Here is a 15,538-nt window from a genome sequence, read left to right on the forward strand (position 1 = left end):
AATGCTTGTTTGATCATAAATACTACAGCTGCACACTTTAATGCCATTGATATTAGCTCTGTATTCACATTGGTCCTCTGCGGATGTTTTTCTATGAACTTTTCCAGTTGATAAATTTAGGAAATCCACTCTATAATTTGGAAGGTAGTTTTCCCCCTCCAGTCTTAAACTATTTTACAAAGTATATTGTTTAGTATCAGACCTTAAACTCTGGAACATGCTTCCTCTGATCCTCAGAGTTGCTCCAACTCTTAAGTCACTAAAAACACATTTGCAGTATTGATCTTTTCCATACTGCCTGGCCAGTTGATCCAATAAGTTTAGGAAAATGATTTATAGTTTAATATTGCATGAACAAATTCATTTTGTATTAAGAAAAAAAAAAAAGCATTTCAATCATCTTATTCAATATTTGACCTTTTAGTAAAACTTAAAAAAAAAATAAAAAAAAACTCCAAAAGTTATTTAAAAGGCTTTATTTGAAAAATACAAACTTGTTAGGAAAATGGATGATCCACAATCAGAAATATAGTTAGTGGACATGATTGTTGATTTGCATGTGGAGAACATAAGATTGAGAGTTTGAGTCAGTGAGACAACTGAAGAACCATCTAGTTTGTTGACTGGCAGCTATGGGAAGTGCACAGTTTCTCCAGATCTGTACAACAGGTGAAACAAATCATTTGAATAAGTCAAATATACCATAATTCTATATCGTGAGGAACAGTACAAACCTGAAGCCGTGTCACTGCACTGCCTCAGTGAGGTCATGGCGTTCATGTACCCGGTTCCTAAGAACTTCTCATAACTGGACCCGGCAGGGACTTCTTGGAGACACTTGGTGGAGTCCTTGAAGAGCAGATTCTTTCCAGATTTTGACTCAAACATTTTGAAACTGGCAGCAGTGCCCCTACCAAACTTGGCCTAAAAAAAATAAAAAAAAAATAAAAAATAAAAAAAATTAAATCCAACTGGCGGTAGAAAATGGATGGATGGATGGACTAAAACAAAAATAAAATGGTGAACAAAATTCCAATTTCTGTATTCTGACCTGCTCGTCCTGGAGAACGCGGACAACGTCATTGCGGGTCTCTGGCCGGGTCACCACAGCGTGTGCTGGGGTGCTTGCCAGGTTGCAATCTTTAAACTGGGTGACTGGAACCGTAGGCTTCCCGGGGCAGATTAGCTCATAGTCGCTGCTGGAGAGATTGTGAGCCCATTCAGGACCATTTCCTGCAAAAGCGGAAAAGGCAGATTTAAAAAAAAATGTTACAAAGATGACTGAAGAGGATAAAAACAGCTTTACCGTCACTGTTTTCTTGTACAATTGTGTGTTTAATGAAGGCGACGTCCCCAGCACCCTCAACAAGACATCTAAAAATGAAAAGAAGCAAAATATATTTCATGAAGTGTGAAGGTGCAGATCTTGTCATCCAGGAGCGTCCACTTTGATCAATTGTGCATTAAAGATGCTAGACAATTTACAGTAAGTCAATATTTAGTGCATTCACAGCACTTCACTTTGTATGTTACCCCTTATTTAAATATATAAATGTGAAAGTTGGTTTTGGAGTTAAGCAAATTATAGAAGAAATCACAGCATTAAGCATTCACAGCTTTTCTCAATACTTTGATGCCCATTTGGTGGCAATTGTAGCCAAGTTTTTTTTATTTTTTTTATTAGGATGCCACAAGACTTCTAAAAAATTTTTTCTATCCGATTCAAATCTGGGCCATTCATTTTATATCTTGGCTGTGTGCTCAGGGCCCTGTCCTGTTGAAAGATGAACAGTCACCCTAGTCTGCATTCAAGAGCAGGTTTTAGTCCAGAATGTCTCTGTACATTGCTGCAGTCATCGTTCTCTATCCTGACTAGTCACCCAGTTCCTGAAAAACAACCCCACATCATGATGCTGCCACCACCATGCTTCACTGTAGGGATGGTATTGACATTCATGCCAAGAGTTCAAGCTTTGGCTCATCAGACCAGAAAATTTAGTTTCTCATGGTCTGAGAGTCTTTCAGGTGCATTTTAGCAAACTTAGTAATGAATGGCCATTGTCTTGCCACTACACCATTCAGACCTGATTACAGAGATGTTTGTCCTTCTGGAAGGTTCCCCTCTTTCCACAATGGAATGCATAGCTGTGCAGAGTGACCATCGGGTTCTTTGTCATCTCCCTGACTAGGGCCCTTCTGCCGTTTACAGATTGAAGGTCCTAGTGGCAGCAGATATTTTTCTGTACCCTTGCCCAGATTTGTGCCTCGAGAAATACTCGTCTTAAGTCTAGACAATTCCTTTAGCTTCAGTCTTGGTTTGTACTATCAAGTGTGGGACCTTGTATAGACAGGCATGTGCCCTTCTAAATCATGGCCAATCAACTGAAATTACCACAGGTGGACTCCAATTAAGCTGTAGGAACATCAAGGATGATCAGTTTAAACCGATCATATTTTTTAAGCTAGGAATACTTATGTACATGTGATAGTTTTTTTTTGCAGTTTAAAACATTGTCAAGGGGTATTGTGTGCAGAATTTTGACCAAAATTATATTCAATTTTGGAATAAGGCTGTAACATGAAATGTGGAGAAAGTGAAGAGTTGTGGATATACTGCATGTTAATATAACTGAACATTACACAATGCAGCAAGCCAATAAATAAGGCTACCATACAGCACTTTAGACACCCCTGCTGTAATAAAACTACAATTAGTGTATTTTTCCACAAGCACTTAGTATTGCTAACATCCTACCTAAAGGCGCCAGCGTAACCGTAGTATTTCTCCTCAGCACTGGCTTTGCACTTGAACTCGTCATTCACATTTTTGCCGCTGCCCGCACACTGAGAACAGAATGGGGAGTCAGCAGGCGCGCCGGGGGCACAACCACTACTGAAGAACTTTGCTGATGGGAGAAGAGAAAAAAAAAAAGGAAAAAAAAAATCACTTCAAGTCATGTTCTAACACATTTTATGAATACAGCTTCATTAAACTGAAATCAGGTTAAGCACTGGTAGAATTTAACATAATGAGGCACTGTCCTTTGTGTTTTATATGCAATACAGAGGTAATTTCAGTGTCAAAGTTTGAGTCAATTTCCTAGTAGGCTACTTGGTTGGCAGTTTATTTGGCCCTTTTTCTGGGGCAAAAACGGGCTTGCCGAGGAGAGATTGCCTTCACGCCATCTAGTAACAGATCCGTGTGAGTCAGTTGATACACTAGAGCAGGGGTCACCAACCTTTTTGAAACCAAGAGCTACTTCTTGGGTACTGATTAATGTGAAGGGCTACCAGTTTCCATCCATCCATTTTCTACTGCTTATTCCCTTTGGGGTCGCTGGAGCCTATCTCAGCTACAATCGGGCGGAAGGCGGCGTACACCCTGGACAAGTCGCCACCTCATTGCAGGGGCTACCAGTTTGATACACACTTAAATAAATTGCCAGAAAAAGCCAATTTGCTCAACTTACCTTTAACTCTATTAATTGATATTTATCTTTGTGGAAACACTCATCTTAAATGATTTCTCACAATATATATATATATATATATATATATATATATATAGAAACCAATAAATATCAATATGCAACACTTTATTTTTATATTTTCTCTAGGTGCACATTTTCAAATGATCACTTCTAAGAGTCTTGTGAAATCACAATATCCCATTTTAACTAGCCAGCCACTAACATTTTTTAACAAATCATGAATTACTTTGCAACATGTTTGTGCAAATAATAAGTCATGTAAAATACAAAAGTCAACTCTCAAATTTTTAAATAAATCATGTCACACTTTGAACTGGATACCAAATCTGTTATGTTTATTTGTCAGTTAGTGAAGACCAAGTCTTTAAAATATTTTCAAATTCTATTTGAGTTTTGTCTCTTAGAATTAAAAATGTCGAGCAAAGCGAGACCAACTTGCTAGTAAATAAATAACAGAGGCAGCTCACTGGTAAGTGCGGCTATTTGAGCTATTTTTAGAACAGGCCAGCGGGCTACTCATCTGGTCCTTACAGGCTACCTGGTGCCTGCGGGCACCGCGTTGGTGACCCCTGCACTAGAGCATTCTATAAACCCATAGAAACAATTTTAGAACCATAGATTTAATCTCAACATTTTGTTTAAGCCTACTAAAACATGTAAAAAGTGACTTTTTTACAAGTTTGGTTTTAAAAATTTCATTTAGATGAATTAAGTTTTGTAATAAATACCGTGACCCACCTGTGGTAATATTACCACAATTTGAGAAATCAGTGATCTTTTCTGGGGAGTTAAGTTCTAATCTTGCAGTTTTGTTCTGTAAGGATTCTACTGTATGCAGCAGGGTGTCTATTAAAACTCACATGGCGAAAATGCGCCGTTTAATCTCAAGCCTGCTGTCAGAATACCAAAGTTTCAGTCTGCCATTAAGATGTTGAATGCACCAGTCCTAGTTGTGTATTTGAAGGAGTTTGAAATATCCATGTGAAAAGGGCTAATGCTAATCACTAGCACATTTGGGATCTTGAGTCATAACACTATTTAAGCATGTTGATTTTTACAGTGCTTCGAAGTAAAAGCTGGAGTCTTTGAGAAGCTACTTTGCAGAATATAAACTTAAAATTATTTGATTTTCCCCAAAAGAAAACAAATTACTTACTGAAGTCACAGTCATTAGTTTGTTTGTGGATTTCCCCCATTGGAACGTTCCAACCAGCTGTCCTGCCAAAGCCTGTGTGGCAGGACCTCTTCCCCCTCAGGTTGTCCCAGGTCACCCCCGAGCCCTTCTTGACCACGGCAACGGCAAAGTAGGAGGAGGCAGAGGCTACATGAAAATAAGAAAATTACCAGTGAATATACAATTTATGAACAAGCGGTCATCTATGAGGGTGATCCATTTGGGAGCAATCTAGTCCAGCTGTCAATATGTTTGTCAGCCTTATGAACGAGCTGTGATGACGCCAAGTGCAAAAAAAAAGATGACTTACCCCCAGGTACGGTGCACATTGCTGTGGAGGGAAAGCAAAGTCACTTAGAATTCAGTTGCAATGCAATGTATTTGTATGACAACTATTCTACTCATGAACCACTAAAGGTGATTATTCAACACATGCATCTCCTGTGCTAAGGCCATTGTTCAAAACAGACTTGAAATTTCTCAAGACCAACAGTAAGCCAAATACATTTTTCTAGACCAGGGGTGTCAAACTCATTTTAACTCAGGGGCCGCATGTCAGAAAAATCTATTCCCATGTGGGCCAAACCATGGCATAACTTAAAAATACAACTTCAGATGGTTGTTTCACGTGGACCCAAAATGCAACAAGCACATATTAAATAATCCTCTTGACAAAACACTTCAAGGTAGTTGAGAATTCTGAAGAATAAAAATGGTACAAGGCAATTGAACTTTAAATCACAGCCCATCTAGGATGGAACAAAAACTAAAAGCATAAATAAAAATTCCATGCATCAACTACCTTATTTGTCATTTCCATTGAAACACATTTTTGGGTACAATAGATCAAATTAACTGGAAATCCCATGTAAAAAAAAAAAAAAAAGTAGCAAGAAACATGTGGATGAATAAAGCAAAACCACTTCATATTCTTTACTGCTCGCTAGTGTTACCATATCGGAGTTATCGTGCAGAAATATGGGGAGCCTACTACAAATGTGTGCTTCATTCACTAACTGTTACAAAAAGATCAATACATAATGTTCGATATTGAGAACATACGAACCCTTTACTTATTAAATCACAATTATTGTAATTCAACGATTTGGTGCATTTGCAAACAGCTAAAATGTACAAAGCAAACCATAACCTGCTACCCAAGAATATACAACAATTCTTCTCAAAAGAGAAATATAACCTTAGAGGAAAATCTAATTTCAAACATGTGTATGCTCGTAACACTTTAGACCTTTTGCATATCCGTATGTGGAATTAAATTATGGGATGGATTAAGCAAAGAAATCAAACAAAGCACCAATACGATTCAGTTTAAAGAGACTGTTCAAACTAAGTGTTCCAAGTACACAGAACAATTAAGAACCTGTTCGTGGGCCTGCATGTTTGACATCCCTGATTGAGACCAAATACAGTATTGTAGTCCTGCGGGAAACACTTGACAAGCATGTGGCACACAACCTCATTAATACCTTCGTCGTACTGCTCCACCATGGCTGGAACCAGACCACACTTCCCAGCTGAGAACACCTCTCCTCCATCCACCGCCATCGCATCAGCTTCTTTGCGCTAGAGAGAAAAATGACACTTTGATCAGATTTTTTTTATTAAATAAAATAAATAAAACTAAGCAACACTACCATGATCATTTTCAAGCAGGCTTCAACTGTTGGGGCTTCCTGGCAAATAATGTTGCGGTCCTCACCCACCAGAGGGTTAAAGCTCCACTTGTCACACTTGCTGGTCTCAGCAGCACCCACTGCACACCATGTGATGGCGCCGCCTTCATCGGTTGTAGTGACCTCTGAAAAGTCAAGCATTAAATTAAAATTGCGCTCGCCTTATAAGATGGTGTTTAGTTAGTCACTACCTTTTGTCAGGGAGCGCACGATGCCCGTGTAGGTGGAACCCAAATACATGAAGGCGTTTGTGTTGTCAGGCAGCTTGGCAAACGCCACAGCAGAATCTTTAAACATCAGGTTCTTGGCAGGAGCGTATGCCTCAGAGGAGAACAGGTTGAAGCCCTAGTTTAAAAAACAACAACAATGCAACGGATTGCCGATCAAGAAATAGCAAAGTTCACACCAGACAGACTATTAATTGAATTGGTAACAGAATCATTAAAGTCAAGTTCACTAATTAAGCATTTGATTTCCCATTTTATCTATAGTTTTGGCTTTTAGTTGCCTTTTAAAATCAGAATCATCCTCAAATGATTAACGTATCAATCAATTATGCATTAAAAAAGTAGTTTATCCAATTCTAAATAATCTTAGTTCTTGAACATTTGGTCAATTCATACAATATCCAAATACCCGAGGAAAAAAAAAAACTAAATGTGGTCGTGCGTACCGCTATATGTAGCATATAACAGGAGTTCTTAATCTTTGACCTTGGTGCCCGACTTTCACACTATAGATACCCCGGGACCCACTCAAATATGAAATAATCTCTTGCTTTTTAGTTATATTAATTAAAATTAAATCCATTTAGTGTTTTAGGATAAACCTTGTCAAATTATATGAAATTGTTAATCTAAGATAAAGGCTTAGGTCAGGCAGATTACAAAACAGATATACGGTACAGCTACATAGCTCGGTTAGTAGAGCAGCCGTGCCAGCAACTTGAGGGTTCCAGGTTCGATTCCTGCGTCCGCCATCCTAGTCACTGCTGGTATGGTGTGTCTTTGAACAAGACACTTTACCCACCTGCTCCTAGTGTCGCCCACACTGGTTTAAATATAGATCATTGGTTTCACAATAAAGCGCTATATAAAAATTTAATTTCACGAAAATTATAGATGGTTTATTCATAAAAAAACAAAAAACAAGAATGTTTAAGTGCAAATGAAAATACAAATTCATCCCTGAAGTAAATTTTTGCACTTAAGCTTCCTCCCATCTCCATACACATGCACCTGGGGATAGGTTGATTGGCATCACTAAATTGACCCTAGTGTGTGAATGTTGTCAACTTGTCCAGGGTGTACCCTGCCTTCTGCCCGAATGCAGCTGGGATAGGCTCCAGCACCCTCGCAACCCCGAGGGGAACAGGCAGTAGAAAATGGATGGAAACTTAAATGACTTTAGCTGCAGACTTCGGTTTGATTGTCATTGTCACAAGTGGTGTAACAGTATATTACAACTGGGTACCTCTGTCTTTAGTAGAGTTTGAGAATCAGTGTGTGCATCTTACCTGCACTGTGGTGAGGCTCGTCCAGATCAATTCTGCCAGCTGTGGGTCCTTGCGGCTGACAACGGCGTGAGCTGGTACTCTTGCCAGGTGGCATTTTTTGTACTCTTCTATGGGCGCCCTGGTGTTGTCGGGGCACAGCAGCTCGTAGTTGGCCTTCTCGCTATCTGCAAGAGAGACAGCACCTTTACAAAATTCAGTATTTCCCTGCAATGCTCAGTTTTGACAATGATTGCAGCCGGCACTTAACTTTTCTTTTAATTTACCATAAAAATCTAGGGGAGAAAAAAATGCCAAACAGCAACCAGCTGGACTTTGCAATGTAATGAATACAAGGCTGAGCATCACTCTTCAGAACTTACCAGGCACAGTCAGATGTTTCACAAAAGCCACATCTCCCCCTTCCACCAGGCACCTATAGTAACAGTTGTCGATTACCACACAGTATATCCAGACATCATGCTTGAAAAATATGGATGCAAACTGACTGGAAAGCACCGCTGTAGTCGTAGTAGGGCTCATTGTGGGACCGCGAACAGTCTCCCTTGCAGCCATCACACAGTTTGGTCTCCCTCGCTGCTCCGGGGGCACAGCTTTTAGAGAAGAAGCTAGCCACCGCTGCAAAAAAAGGACAATTTTCTTGTCACATCTGTATACATTTTACACAGTTTGAGATCACCGCCACAGAGTCCATAAGCGAACAGAGCTCTTATCCGCAATTTTCACTGAACGGGTAACAATAGTGCAGACTTGTGAATCCACACAATCACGTGACCGTTTATTTTGTCCTTCCAGAGTCGCAGAAGCAAATAAACTTAGTCCTGCCATGCGAGATATGCAATGGCAACACTGTGGAACGTCTCGAGGTTTGTCGTCTGTCAATACTCAGGCGGGCATCTGTCTTATCCACGAGTAAAGTCAGTTTTGCCTTGCAGAACGACAACTTTTTTGTAGCAAGTAGCGTTGTACGGTATACGTGTACTGCTATAGTATCATGGTACTAATGAATCAAAAACTACTATACGCTGTTTGAAAAGTACCGGTTCCCGGGCATGATGGTGAGTCGTCATGTCATTGCTGGGTTTACGAGCAGAGGCGCATGTTCGGCAGTGCACAATCCGTACTTACAGGCAGACAGAAAAAGGAGAATGGATGCATTTTGGCCTAAAAACTAACAATAAAAAAAAGGTAAAGTTAACACTGAAACGCCCTCCGGAAGAGGTGCTTTAAGACAAGGCTAGCGGTGAACATCCATCCGCAGTCGGCATTGTTTTAGGTACTTCTATACCACTAATCCTCACCTAGATGGCGACAAAGTAAGTTTCTTACAAGTATCATCCCTGCAGGACGAGGAATAGCTAAACATGCTTCACTACACATCCTAGCCACAATGTAAACAAATGCCATGGGTGGATCTACACCTGACATCCACTGTAATTACACCAAGTACGAGAGCGTTTAGTCGATATTACATAATTATTTTTTTATAGTAACTTTTTTTTTTTAATTCATATTATGTTTGTTAACTCCGGAAATAAGTCCCTGGACACATGCCACAATGTATGACCCTGTAACGACTTTGTATAGGATCGATACCTAAAGGTGTGGCATCATCCAAAACTAATGTTAAGTATCCAAACAGAAGAATAAGTGATTACATTTTAACAGAAGTGTAGATAGAACACATTGAAACAGAAAAAAGAAACAGTAAATGAACAAGTGGATTACTAATCCATTTTTACAGCTTGTCCCTCATAATTTTGACAAAATATGTTACTGCATACATCAGACGAATTAGGAGCCTTTGCTTACAAAATTGTTCTGATATTGCAATAAGAAACATGTTTAATGTATCGTAACATTTGTTAATAAAGCCAATAATGCCATTTTTTCTGGTCCTCCTTATTTAGAAAAGTATCGAAATACATTTTGGTACCGCTACTAAAATATTGGTGTCGGAACAATCCTAGTAGCAAGCAACACAGTCAGTCATATAGCTGCCCGAGATATGATTCTTTAATTGTAGACCTGAATCCACATGTCCTCATTTGTGTCAAGGTCAAATTACAGCTGAAAACCTTTGACAAGTTTATTAATGTCTGTTCCTGCCCATTAAAACATTTCAAAGTAAAATACGACCCCCCCTTGAAAACTGAGTCTTTCATTTTGAAAGTAAATCGGATAATTTATTTGGCGTTTGTGCATGACATCCTGTCAAACAATGAGATTTTAGCTAAATTGAGTCGTGTTGCGGCAACCGGCAAATATACAAGCTTTGCGTATATTCAGGGTAGGGATAGAAACGGACGAACTTCAAAATGAAGAGTCCACCGTGGAGACACCGTTCTGCATACAGCGTTAAGCGCCCTGTCTGTACATCGTACTAGCCATTTTTAACTTGACCAAACATGGCTTCAAGAGACGTAGTCACATGGGTTTGCCTAACATGTGAGATGGTTTAAAAGCTGTCACTCACCCTCCTCGATTCGTTTATCCTCGATGCTTTTCCACTTCAGTATATCCATAGACACCAGAGTTCCAATGGGAATGTTCCAGCCGGCGGATTTTCCCAAACCGGTGTGGCAGGACTTCTTCCCCTCCAGATCTCGGATGCCAAATCCGGAGCCCTTTTTAGCCACGGCCACAGCGTAGTAACAGCTCTCGGACGCTAAACATAGTGGTAAAGTTAAGCATTTAAAAATGTTGATAGTCAAAAGGGGCTTAAATACAAGAATCATCTTACAGGAGCCATAGTTCTCAGCAATTATGGGATGCAGTTTGTAGTTCTTCAGTCCAGCGGTGTAAATGTCACCTCCATCCAAAGTGATTGCATCTGCCAAACCACCCTGTCAGACAATTGACATTTAGCTAAACATCACCAAGAGTAGAGTGGAAAAACAAGTTGTCTCTATATTACCAAATATGTATGACACTGAAAGACTTCAAGTTGGCAAGTAAATAGATAATCAAAACTATCAATCTCACCGAGAGATTCCAGAGCCATTTTGAGAGATAATGAGCCAACACTGACGTAGAGGTGGGAACTACAGATCCCTTCATCACCAATCATGCAGACTTTGAGTGTCAACAATTACTTGGGGATAAATCCTACAGAGCCTTATATTGTTGACCGTAAATCTAAGGAGAATGATCTACAAGTTTCAGAAGCTTTGCTCAACCAATCCATCTTTAGTGAAACACTATGCAGCACATTTTTTTTAAAAACAGAGTGTTGGTATAAGACCATCTTTTACTGATGTGTGGGGATTTTGTGATATTCAGGTTGTCTATGTTTCAGTCTAGTTATGACTGTTAGTTTATGTAAAATAAATAGGTAAAAAAGGCAGTGTGTAATAATGTTTGAATGGATCACAAAGACACCAACTCACATGAATGGCAATGATACAATCCAAGGAGTTGGTTCTCTTCACACAGGTGAACACGGGCGCTTTGGCTGCCAGGTCCATACATTTCTGGTACTCTTTGTCCGACTTGACGCACCACTTCACCTTGCCCGTGTCGGCGGGGGCCGACAAGACGGCGGCTGCCCACGGGCACACACGAAGAAGAGAAAACCATTAAGTATGCACAACAAAGTGTGTTTGCAAGCAAATAGTTCTTACCTAGGCAGGCGAGGAGGAGGTGGAAGATGAGGAGGTGCTTCATGGTGGAAGGTCTCCAGGTCAGCAGGCTGAGCTGTGGGCAGTGTGGCCTTTTATAGCAAAACTGTGGACTTTAAAAAAAAGGTGAAAGACACAGCTGGCTCAAATTTCCCAATTGAGTGTGTGTCTTTGTGTGCTAAGTACACACATGTCCTCATGATGGAAATTCACAATCTTTCCTCCATTACTTAAAGGTGGACCTAATGCTTTTTGATCTTGATAAATACATTTTTATGGTAATATGTTTTATTCCCTAGGGACAATAAACCAGCGAAATCTTTGATTAAAGTTTTTGTTTGTCCTTAAAATGAGCCCTTAATCAGAATATATCAATAGTCCTAAATACTGTATCATATATTCTATATTTCTGTTTGCCACAGGAAACCCTCTAGGTGCCGGACCACTCTTGGTCGGTCTGCGTTCTCAGTGAAGGCCTCACACCTGTGGAAGTCTTTGCCACTGGAGTTGAAGTCATAGTCGGACATGAAACTTTTCTCCACAGAACTGAAAAAGGGGCTTAGGGAAAATCAGAAGTGTGAGCACTAGAACTGGGTGTAGTATGGTGTAGTATTTTTATTTTGTATTTGTCTTAATCCTTCTGTATGTGTTTTTCACTTTTCTCTAAAAGCCTAACCAGGGACGAGGGTTGCAAATTAACCTGTGGCTAGAAGTCTTATGTACTTTGACATCGGATACCTATGGGTCAAATAAATAAATAAACTGACAAGACTAGACTGAATTTGGAAAAATAGCTTTTAACATTGCTGCCCCCCTGGCATGGAACATAATACAAACAAAACTGAAACTCTTTAATCTCCTTCCATTTGGCACTTCCCGTTCTAACCTGAGGGACAGACAGCGTGAGACGTTTGCACAGTGCCTGTTTTTAAAATGTGTAAATCTTAATTGTTTAATTGTTTTGCCGTTCTCTTTTATGCATTTTTAAATGTATGTCTTAACGTATTACTTTTCTGAAATCTCTTGGCGAGGTCACCTTTGTGAAAGAGATCTTGATCTCAATAGGTTTCTTAACCATTTAAATAAAGGTTGTATAAATCTGTGATTTACAAACTGTGGTACATGTACCACTAGTTGTACGCAGGCTCCATCTCGTGGTACACCAAAGAATCACTTGATTAAAGTACAGCGTTTTTTTTTCCTATAATAAAACACAGTGTGTATATAAAATAATAAATACACTTGTTAAACAAAACCTCTACCTTGTTTTTATTGAATATGTAGGCCTACTATGCTACTTTAATTTAATGTTGGTCATTATGGTGGTACTTGGAGAGCCAAGTGTTTTCTGAGTTGGTGAAAAACTTTTGAGAACCACTGATCTAGATAGTGAAATGTACATTTATTGATGAATTTTGGGCCATTCATTAATTCATTGATGGCATGATCAATGGCTTTTTGTCCTAAACTCCATTATTTCAAAGTAAAACCAGCAGTCATAAATAAAACATATATTTATATCCTATATTAAACTAACTTATTGTATTACATTGATTTATTTTCATTGATTAGATGCCTAACCATGTGCCCTTTCTTGAACTAATTCAATTATGAAACAATTTTAAATGACTCCCATTCTTCTTCCTTAAAATCAGCTGATTTAATTACAATTATTATTTTTTAATTGAGTACAGGATGCTTGATCATGTCCCTTTTTATAATAAACACCATGTTTAAACTTCATTGATTAGAGACTTTTAATATTTTTTTTTTCAGAAACCAATGCAATATGTCAAAATACATGTTTTATTGACCAAGTTATTATTTAGGCAGTCTTAAATGAATCCCTTATTTGTTTATATCAAAACATGGACTGATTGATTGTAAAAAATTTAGTTTGTCAAGTGCCACTACAGCGCTTGTCGGACTGTTACAAAATGATTTATAGTCACTGACTGTGTTCCATATCAGCTTGTTTACTGAGTCAATATTACCCAAGAAAAGACCAAAAGGTTGACTGCACTTTGTAAATTGAACCAATTACACTTCCCTCTTTGTTTTCAATGGACAAACACTAGAATATCACCAGCATGACAGTTCACAATGGCGCTTTGCGACCTCCTTTTCCTGGTGTTGCAACACTGGAATATTTTGGGCCGTAATCCCGATAAAGTGCACCTCAAACAAAGACGAAATTTATCTCAACGACTTCCTTATTGAGGGTTGAGGTGCCATTTTAGGCGTGTTTTTTTTTATAGATCACGAGAAATTATTTAGTAGCCTAATCATACATTTTTTAATGTAATTCCTCCTTAAAATGACACTGTTTTACTTTATTTGGTATATTCAGCCATCACTTGACCCCTCATTGACCTGTACACCATACTGACCCTTTGATGATGATGATGATGATGATGATGATGATGATGATGATGATGATGATGATGATGATGACTGACCCTTTGGAAACCTGCAGTCTATGTATGCATAAACACTGATATATATATACATATATATATATATATATATATATATATATATATATATATATATATATATATATATATATATACATGGCCCTGTGATGAGGTGGCGACTTGTCCAGGGTGTACCCCGCCTTCCGCCCGATTGTAGCTGAGATAGGCTCCAGCGCCCACCGCGACCCCAAAAGGAATAAGCGGTAGAAAATAAATGGATATATATATATATATATATATTTATATACATATATATATATATATATATATATATATATTAATATACATACATACATATATACACATATATACATATATAAACATATATGTACAGTATATATATATACATATATGTATATATTCATATATATAGACACATCCATTTATATATATATATATATATATATATATATATATATATATATATATATCTATTATACATATACACATATATGCACACATATATACACATTTACATAATTATGCACACACATACATTTATATGTAATACATATGCATACATACACACATATATATCATACATATATACACATACATACACATATATTAATATATACTGTATATATATATATATATATATATACATATATATATACACATATATTTAAACATATATATACATATATGTATATATATACATATATATATAGACACATCTATTTTTATTTATACTGTATATATACATATATATTATACATATATACATATACATATATACTATACATATATAAATGTATACACATACATGTATACATAGATATATAAATATGTATATATTTATATATATATACATATACATTTATATATACATATACTTACATATACACATATATACATATACTGTACATACATATATATATATATATATATATATATAAACCAAACATCATTCACTTGTATCATTAATTAAACAGCTGCTTAATACCATTTTAATGCTAACAGTCAACATTATAGCAATGCATTTTGTGTCAATGCAGAAAGCAGACCCTTCAGGAATTTATATTCCAAAAGTGATACACTTTTAAAATGCTCAATGAGATAAAATGCGAACATCCAAACAGTTGGTAAGCTATCATATAGCGGTTAGAGCTGAATCCGAAAGTGGATTTTTGCTAAGACAACATGCTTAATATTGAGCCAACTGGCGCTATGAATAGCAAAACACAGCTTTTGTTAGATTGGTGACAAACGTCCAGTCATGCGGGGTAAAATGCACATCAAAGAAACTTTGTAGTGTTTTGAAGTTGAACATGCGAACTGTTGGTATGCTAACATATAGCAGTACCAGCAGAAACAGGGACTTAAGACCATCATTTTGAGCAAACTAGCGCTAGAAAAAGCCCAACACAAATTTAGTTTGTCTTTTGACAAGCCCAATAAAGCAGAAATACAGAAAGCAGACCCTTAAAGAATTTATATTACCTCAGGTAGTGATAAACCTTGAGATGGGATAAAATGCTAACATTTGGCGTGTTAGCATATAGTTTGAGCTGAATAAAGAAAATGGGATTTTACTATGACAATAAGTGGAATTTTGAGCCAATTAGC

General features: G+C 37.7%; 1 protein-coding gene across 1 annotated transcript; it reads right to left on the reverse strand.

Annotated features, from left to right (window-relative positions):
* Positions 1-465: 465 nt before the first annotated feature.
* Positions 466-11,622, reverse strand: tfa (transferrin-a). The gene is made up of 17 exons (XM_061979439.2): positions 11,496-11,622; positions 11,262-11,416; positions 10,616-10,718; positions 10,349-10,540; positions 8,361-8,490; positions 8,235-8,287; positions 7,876-8,039; positions 6,551-6,704; positions 6,321-6,484; positions 6,153-6,249; positions 4,976-4,996; positions 4,648-4,812; positions 2,756-2,906; positions 1,307-1,374; positions 1,052-1,233; positions 735-924; positions 466-658 (listed from the first exon to the last, which is right to left on the reverse strand). The coding sequence occupies exons 1-17, from the start codon at positions 11,536-11,538 to the stop codon at positions 612-614; spliced, it is 2,079 nt and encodes a 692-aa protein (XP_061835423.1). The 5' UTR covers positions 11,539-11,622; the 3' UTR covers positions 466-611.
* Positions 11,623-15,538: the final 3,916 nt, after the last annotated feature.

The sequence above is a fragment of the Nerophis lumbriciformis genome, linkage group LG19, assembly GCF_033978685.3.
Source record: "Nerophis lumbriciformis linkage group LG19, RoL_Nlum_v2.1, whole genome shotgun sequence".
NCBI classification, from domain to species: Eukaryota; Metazoa; Chordata; class Actinopteri; order Syngnathiformes; family Syngnathidae; genus Nerophis; species Nerophis lumbriciformis.